Raw genomic sequence first — 8,480 nt, forward strand, 5'->3', positions numbered from 1 at the left:
AACCAACCACACTGCTACTGATGATGCAAAGAAGGACTGCACGCATCACTGGTGCTCATAAAAGTTATTTAATATTATATTTTCAGGTGTTAATCTTTCTGTTTAGACTAAGGCTTATGGAAATTTGAACAGAATCAAAGATAAAGAAGGAAAGACTTTAAAACACTATTTTAATTGAACTTCCTACATTGCTGAGGTTCAATATGAAGAAGGATCCAAACCCTACAAGTTTAACTGAAGTCCAGCCATTGGCACTAGGGTTATTCTGATGCAAAATCACTCCAGCTGGAATTTCACTACCATGGAAGAACTGGTGTTTTGAGTGCTACAGAGCAAACAGGACGGAAGCACACTGCTCAGCCTTCTACATCTAAATCCTGACAAATCAACAGAAAAGGAAAAAAACTGAGAGTTGTCATGCAAGGTTTTTTTTGATGGAAAAACCTGTAGCCACATTAATTTTCCTGTTTGTTTGTTGTTTTTTAAAATCAAAACCATTTTTAAAGGAAAGACTTACATTTGGGACACTACCTCAGCATCTGGTTGGAAAAGATCAGAAGTAAACATGACCTTGAGGTTTCAGAATTGCAGAATTCTAAGGTTGGGGTCTGAATTGTTCTTTTGCCAAAATCTGCAAAGATGACTGCAGTAGTAAAGTGAACATCCGTCACAACAGTTAAACAAGTTTACTGACACTCAGAGTTGTAAGAGAGGCAGGATGGGCTAGTAATCAGATTGGAAATCGCTATCTTTTAAGCTCCAATCTTTGTGTCACAGATTTGCCCTATCTTCAATAACGTAGCTGTTATCTCCCAACAGGCTAAACACCTGCCCCTCTGCAGGGAGCTTTGTATGCTTGATACTTATTTAGATCACTGATGAAGAAATTAACAAGAGGAAGGGAGAGGGTTGGCTTTTATGTTACATTTCATTATTTATAATTCCTGCGGATTATTTTTTTCTGCAGTGGCAAATTAAACAGTTTTTAAAGGATTTTACCTTATTGATAATCTTGATCAATTAAACTATTCTTACGCCATTTCTCTTCAGGTTCACACTATTACACATTTGTGGGCTTTGTTAAAAGTGTGGATTACTGCTACTATACTAGATATTTTCTCTTGCTTACAATAGTTCCCTCATGAACTAAGCCAGCACCTTCAGACGAAATATACTGTAGCTCCTCCCCCTCCTTCCAAGCTGCACAGCACTTCAGAGATGCCCAAAGGTAGTCTGACCTTCTTGGAACAGCATACTTTCTTCCATCTTGCCAGTATGTAACATTAATATCTTTAGTATTTACATTCTGTTCAAAACCAATTATCTACAGCCAACTTGTATGAATGCACAAAACATTACCGCTAAATATTTTTTTTCAAACAGAAGAGATATACTTACAGCTGTTTCTCCTTCTGGGAGAATTCTTTCTGCAGACTTTCAGACTTATTCACATATTCCTGTTTAAGTTTCTCATCCTCATTCTCAGCTTCCAATTGAGCCTTCTCTGCTTGCTGCAATCTGGTGTAATTCAAATCAACTTTGGGTAAAACTGAAGCTAGAATTAGGGTGTAGAGGGTGAAGAAGACAAATAAAAGAAAAATGGGGAAATAGAAACATTTCTAAATAAAAACAAAGTTTGGGGGAAACTCACAAACTCAAACGAGAAATCCATACAATGCCTACAGAACTAGCTCCTGTTTTTCATACAGTCAGAGAGTGATCACTGTAAGTAATCAGGATTTTTATTTTATGCTAATCGATAACAGATGCCAAAGCATGGTGATACATATTTTAGAATTGCAGCATATATCTTAATGCTTTTTTTTTTTCCTCCTCTTTAGCATAAGTTTCTGCGTTTATTTTTGGAAGCTTTTTTTTTTTTTTTTTTTAAATAGCCCCAGCAGAAGTACCTTGCTTGTACTTATCACCCAGGGCAGGATGTGTATTGTGCAAAAGCAGCTCAGGCATAAGGCTAAATACAGAGCACTGCAATCAGACAGCAAAACACTTAACTAGCCTAACACAACAAGACATACCCCGATAGGTCCCACTACATTTACAGAACTACCTCAATTACATCACAATTGTAAATGTAAACAGTCTGTATTAAAAATAATGCATTCTTACACTAATTAAAATAGCTCCATACTGTAGACAATTTAAATAAAACTGATTAGTCAAGAACCGAGGGGCTGTTTTTTAAATTCAATCTTTCCTTTCTGAATGCCAGGGGTTTGTGTCTGCTTCAGATACCAACGCCCTTGGGATGCATTAGCCCATTGTGGTTTCTCTCTGCTTTACCACCTCTTCAGTCCAAAAAAAAGATAGGGGTACTGTAATGAAAGTAAAGGTGCTAAGATGGAACTTGTCCTGTTGTGGCTACACTTGCCCTGAAGAAAAGGCAGGAAGTAGAAGTGCCTGTAAAATACCACTGAAAGTCCCCACCTGCTGCATTTTGTTTAACAAAAATGCTTCAATTGCCCTTTCAGGGAAGTGGGGCAGAAATCTCTGATTCACTCTGTGCTTGATTTCACAATTCCCAGCAGCTAGCTGAATGGAGAGTCAACTCACAGCTCCCAGTGTCAGCTAAGAAAATAAGTCAGCCACATGTCTATATTTGTGCTTCAATATAATATTTTGATAATGTTGCCCCATTGGGAATTTCCAAAAGCTGCTAGCAAACAAGTGACAAAAGCCTAGAACTGAACACTTCACAAAATGTGCCCTGTCCCACTCTACTATACTTGCTGTTGTGATCATCTTCCCAGACACATCTGCAGTGATAGAGCACACAGGCCCAAACCAGATGTATAGAAAAGAGTATTCTAGGACAAAGCAGGGCCAATTAACTGGACAAAAGACACTACATCAAGCTGCACAAGTCTCTAAGTTACAAATTAAACTGCAGAGCAGTTTGCACAACCAAGATAGAAAGAGAGCTTGCTGCCCAAGAAAGATGCTAGCCAACGCAGGCTGCAGCGTTGTGTTCTAAACTAGCACCAAGAATGACAGCACAGTTGCAGCGCAGACAAAGGCTGAGTGGGACTGAAGTCTGCAGCAGGACTTTAGATTCAGATGACACTGAATCAGATGGATACCTGTTTGCATAGAGTGACTGTGAGATGGTTAATGTTCCCATTTCTGCTACAGTCTATTCTTGTTCTATTCACTGGTTCTGTTTTTTCAAGGCAGGGGGATATTCCTTTCTCTCTTTTTAACAGAAAGATGGTGTTAAAGGCCCTTTCTGGTTCCAAAGCAAGGAATAAGATTATATATAATCAGGCAGCAGAAACCCTTCTTGTATTATGGTGTTTTGCCCCCGCTTTTGCAAACATATTCCCTCCTGCTGAAAGACTCAAAAGATTCTTTTCCAAGTCAACTCCATGTTTGCTTTTCAGAGGAAATAAAGGGAAGTGCATCAAAGGCAGCCAGCAGCTAAAACTCTTATTTCGGCAGCACAAGCAAGCAGCAATTCAGTGCAGAAATATGATTTGTAAAGACTGCCTAGCGATGGGTGGAGAGGGAAAAGGGGTTGGACAAAACCACGGGTTAGGATTACAGTACTGACACAGCCATTGACAAACAAGTTAGACAGGCACCCTAAATGTAAATCCCATCTATTACTACTGCTGCCACTCTAGCTGTCCTGGCGCAGCGGAGGCAAGAGCTACAGCCACATTATTTGCTAGGCCATGCTGGCCTTTCCTTCTGGAGCCCTAAGTCCAGGCTCCACACGCAATGTACCTCCATGAAGATATGCTACTGTCCATCACATCAGGAGAATGGAATTGTGCTGTAACTGCTTTATCCTCAAACCCTGGAATTCTTCTACCGTACGTACCGAATGTATGTTTACACCTCCTTTCCTTAAAAGTGCTATTGTCATACAGCACTCAAACCCTTTTACCCCTTTCCCCAAAAGCCCTGTTCATGCTGTTCAAGAAAGCAGTGCTAGTCACAAGTGGAAAAAAGAAATAAGAAAAAAAAAACGAACAGAGAGCTTGCTTTTGGGATAAATATAGCCCTGAAAGTGAAAGAAACAAGCAGAGATGAGGTATTACTCAGAAGGGCAACTTTTAAAATCTTTTAGTGCCATAAAGAACAGGAAAAATTGCCAGATAAAAAACAAATGTCATAAGTAAGTATAGTCCAAATGAAGATAGCTGATAAACTTTTTGACAACAGACAAGTGAATAAATAACATTAGAAAACTAGCGTACATTTTCTTAACAGTAGTGCAATAATTTCTGTTCTCTCTCTCTTTCTTTTTAAAAGAGGAGTAAAGCCAGATCAGAAATGATGATCTTACAGAACACAAAACAGAACCCAGCTACGATCAGTTACAGTGCAGGATTTCTAGTACCACTTTCTATGTCAAATTGTCACTTTACAATTCTGAAGTTGCATTTTATCAGTAGTATTTAAACAGAAGAGAGCTGGAGGAGCTTTCAGAATGATATGTCTTTGACAAGCTTATACTGGTGCTGAGCTTCATTGCTGGCACATTTGACAAATGACATTGCAATAGTCCTAGTTTGAGTTAACAGATCTTTGTCACTTCACGAATGCAGCGGACAAAAATCAAAGACAGATGAAGGCAGCAAAACAGTGAAAACAAAAATTAGGACAAAGGATAAAAGAAAAAGAAAAAAGAGGAAAAAGGATGTCAATAAAAGAATATTCATGTCACTAATTTTTTTTTTTTTAATATATAACCATGTTTTTAATAATCAAATTTAAATGAAAAAAAGACATGTCAAACACCAAGATGACAGTGCTTATGGATGTTATATTCCACAATATAGTCTATTAAAAAAGACCAGTGTTGCACATAGGCCACTAAATTAAACACATGAATCACAGTTTAATACTACGTTATGCATGCAGTCTAACGACAACAGACATTCATATGGCAGATTTTTACTCTTTCACTTTTCAATCTTTCAGTGTAAAAACTCCCTATAATAAAAATAATGGTTGTGCTAAAGCAACTGAATGATTTTTTAATAGCTTCAGCAAACTCAGCAGTGATCCATTAAGGCAGTAAACGCTTATATCAAATAATCTTGCTTATAGAATAAGCAAGATTAATGCTTTGGTTACTATTGCATTTCATTCAGATGGAGGAAAATAAAAAGGTAACATCGAATCCACATTTGAAACAGCTGAAAGAACAGCTTTTGCTATTAGCACAAAAACCGAGGAAAAGAAGAAAGATAGCAGATAAAGAAAAATGAAAGATTAAGTTTTTACTTAACATAAGTGAATTTGCTAAAAAGAAAAACAAAAATCAATCCATAAAGCACTAGTTACAGTTTCAGGAACTTTCCTTTAAAATTTTCTAGTTGAAAGTTATACTTCAGTGGCAACAGTGTGGGAATGCAGTAAAATATACGGGGATGGAGAAATGGATGAAGGAAAACAAAGATGGATGTGTACCTTTGTTCTAGTTGTTTCATAGCAGCGTTAATTTGATTGGTCTTATCCTCTAATCGACCAATTATTTCATTCTTTTCTTTCATAGCATCTTCAGAAACCTGGGTTACAAAGAAATTCAAAGATAAAGTAGTTTTGCACTGTTACTCCAAGGAGATTTTTTTTCTCCTGAAAAGAAAAACTGTTAGAATGGTATTTACACAGAATTTCACAACTAGCAAACCTGTAGCTTGAACTTTTCATTTCAGTTTGCTTTCTTAATCATTTTGTAAGTCAACTTAAATTCACTGATCACCTTTTTAAGTCGCTCACTAGACCCTTACCAATAACAAACCAAGATACAGAGTCCTGGAAATGACAAAGGTTCTCTAACTGTTACCAGACTTTACCTAATGTGCCTGCAAATATTTTAGGAATTTTCCTACCATGCTGTACAATTTTGATTGCTTGCATAGCTGTCACAATCCCAGCTTGAAGACCCAAATACAAGGGAGAGCATCACCCCCACAATACAGATCAACAGTATAAATGGATCCCTGAACCTAAATTGGGCATGATTAAACTGTTTTACCTGTTTGATTGACTCAAAAATGAGTACGAACATTATTATGGAAAATCACCTTCCCTAGAAGTACAGCCTTAAAAAACAAAAAGCTACAAGTCCTGATTACATTCTCATCTTCCTTTTCTTTCTATTTGCATTTCCCCTCTTTGAATCAAGCTTCCTCACTGTTTTCAGTGGTAAGATAACATCCTGTGTCACTACCTCACTTATCTCTCTGCAGCGTTCTTATTTTTCCCCACTCACTCTGCCAGAATTGTTTTCTTCTGTTGTTTTTGATTATTTCTTCCTTAAATCAAATCTTCTGCATAAAGAATTTAATGCTCAATTTCCCTGGTGCTTTGTTAAATGAACGTTGGGTTTCTGAAATCCATGCTCTCCCAAATCATTTTTTAGCTTTGCACATTGCAGATTTTCTTTATTTGTTAACAACAAACAAAATCTTGTTTTCAAAATGCTTTGCATTGCTTTGAACGCTCACATCTTCTCTTTAATGTCACCATATGACTGCACCTTTTGTATTTCTCATTTTCTTTACTGGACAGGTCAACGAGTGTGGACATCACTAGATAAACAACTATTCTATTCTACATAAGAAGAGTTAAAAGACCATGCTCTTATTTTTATGCTTTGCTTTTCCATAATCTCAAGAAAACGAAGTGACTGCCTTTAACAACACTTTGTGTTAAATCACACCAGCATCAGTAATGTTCCAAACAGACATGTTGACCTAAGAAGCCAAAAGAAAGCAGTAATTAGACAAATGGCAGTATCTATGATGGAAATGCATCTCTTTTACTTCTGTCGTTTCATCAGATTAACAACAGACCTTACCTGCAGCTTTTGGTACATTTCCATGTTAATTGCTTTAACTTCATCAAGCTGCTGCCGAAGGCCTATGAGTGTGTCCTGCTTCTCATGGATGTCTTTCTCCAGTAACTTCATAGCAAGTTCTATCTCATGTTTCATGCTAACTTGAACTACCAGCTCATTCTCCATATCCTACAAACCACACAGACAACACAACACAAAATCCTTCAACAATTATGCAATGTTTTATTTATGTTTTGAGAAAGAGAAAAGCTAACAGAGCTGCAGCAACATCATCCTAACACAAAACTCCCGTAACTGTGCAAAGCAATTCTCTACTACAGTAGCATTACGCTCGTGTACTTAGTGACTTATGCTTGAAAAAAAAAGAAAAAGAAATGGAACACTTTGGGATCAGATAACTTCCATTACACAATACCACATCATTTCTCATAGACATAGAATTAAGTATTAATTACAAAAATTGAGCTACAGCATTTCTATTTTTGCAAGAAATACTTAACATACATACAGAACATGCAGTGCTCTTTATCTAAAACATTCTCAAAGAAATTCTATTTTCCTTACTATGTTTTAGCAACACTGGTCAGAAATACTAAGGCACTGACTGCTTTTTTAGAAAACCTCTCCTTATCTGCTGTTATGGAAACAACACTCTGGATTAAAGGCAGAGCCTAACCTGAGCCAAACCAAAACTAGAGATAATTATACACTGACTTGAGTATCATCCTTCCTAGAAATGTTGGCTACTTCAATGAAAGAGCACTCACCTGCCGGAGCTGTGATTCTTCTCGAAGCTGCCTCCGTGCTTCATTGTACATCTCATCTAATCCCTGCCTGGAGTGCTTGTACGTCTGAAGTTCTGCTTCAACATCCACTTTAGTTACCTAGAAGGATATGCAGAATCTTTATTCATTACAAGTTTAGCCACTAATTCCATAAACTCCAATCACGGCACAAACAGGAAAAGAGCTTCTGTTTCTGCTTAGTGGTCATTAGTTTTATGAGAACTGAGTAAACTAGCAAAATAAACTGTACTACAGTATGCCTTATCCTTCAGTAAGTCAATCCAAAACACTGCTGTTTCAATATTCAGCAATCCAAACACACAACAAATCTGTACTTTTACCTGTAAAGGGAGTTTACCTCTTATCCTTTACAGGAATTTACATAAGAAGTTACAAATTACAGCTTAAAAAGCAATTGTATACACATTTATTCCAAATGATGTATCATTCTTTTAATAAGAAAGGTCACAACACAGTTCACCAACCAAAACACACTCTATTTTGACAAGATTCTCAGATAATACTCCTAGATGCCCTTAAGATACAGGTTAAATTAAATATTTAAATATATATAAAAAATTAAAATATATATATATAATTAAAAAAAAAAAGCTGTTTTATATTTGGCCAACTAATGCTTTCTTCAAGCTGCAAAAGAAGCACAGTCAAATGACAACGAACCACACCATATTAAAGTAAAAGTGACATACCTCTAGATGATGCTGTGTTTTCATTAAGATCAGAGTATTTTCACTTCTTAATTGATGATTTTCTTCCTGAAGTTTAATTATATTGTTTTTGGCTATTGCTAACTGGAATAATGACAAAAAATAACAAAAAGTGAGCACTGTTATAAGCAGGAA

At 36.7% G+C, this 8,480-nt stretch overlaps 1 protein-coding gene across 7 annotated transcripts in view; it reads right to left on the reverse strand.

Moving 5' to 3' along the window:
* The window catches only part of RUFY2 (RUN and FYVE domain containing 2), a 24,293-nt gene that overhangs the window by 5,633 nt on the left and 10,180 nt on the right, over window positions 1-8,480 (reverse strand). For 6 of the 7 annotated variants that reach the window (XM_031554368.1, XM_031554367.1, XM_031554369.1 and 3 more), the window contains 5 exons: window positions 8,328-8,429; window positions 7,600-7,716; window positions 6,833-7,000; window positions 5,440-5,537; window positions 1,399-1,518 (listed from right to left, as the gene is read on the reverse strand). In XM_031554368.1, coding sequence (XP_031410228.1) covers window positions 1,399-1,518; window positions 5,440-5,537; window positions 6,833-7,000; window positions 7,600-7,716; window positions 8,328-8,429 — 605 coding nt within the window. Of the gene's footprint in view, window positions 1-1,398; window positions 1,519-1,870; window positions 4,558-5,439; window positions 5,538-6,832; window positions 7,001-7,599; window positions 7,717-8,327; window positions 8,430-8,480 lie in introns of those variants that run through there. The other variant, XM_031554371.1, reaches the window with a different exon arrangement.

Source organism: Meleagris gallopavo, chromosome 8 (assembly GCF_000146605.3).
Source record: "Meleagris gallopavo isolate NT-WF06-2002-E0010 breed Aviagen turkey brand Nicholas breeding stock chromosome 8, Turkey_5.1, whole genome shotgun sequence".
Taxonomy (NCBI): Eukaryota; Metazoa; Chordata; class Aves; order Galliformes; family Phasianidae; genus Meleagris; species Meleagris gallopavo.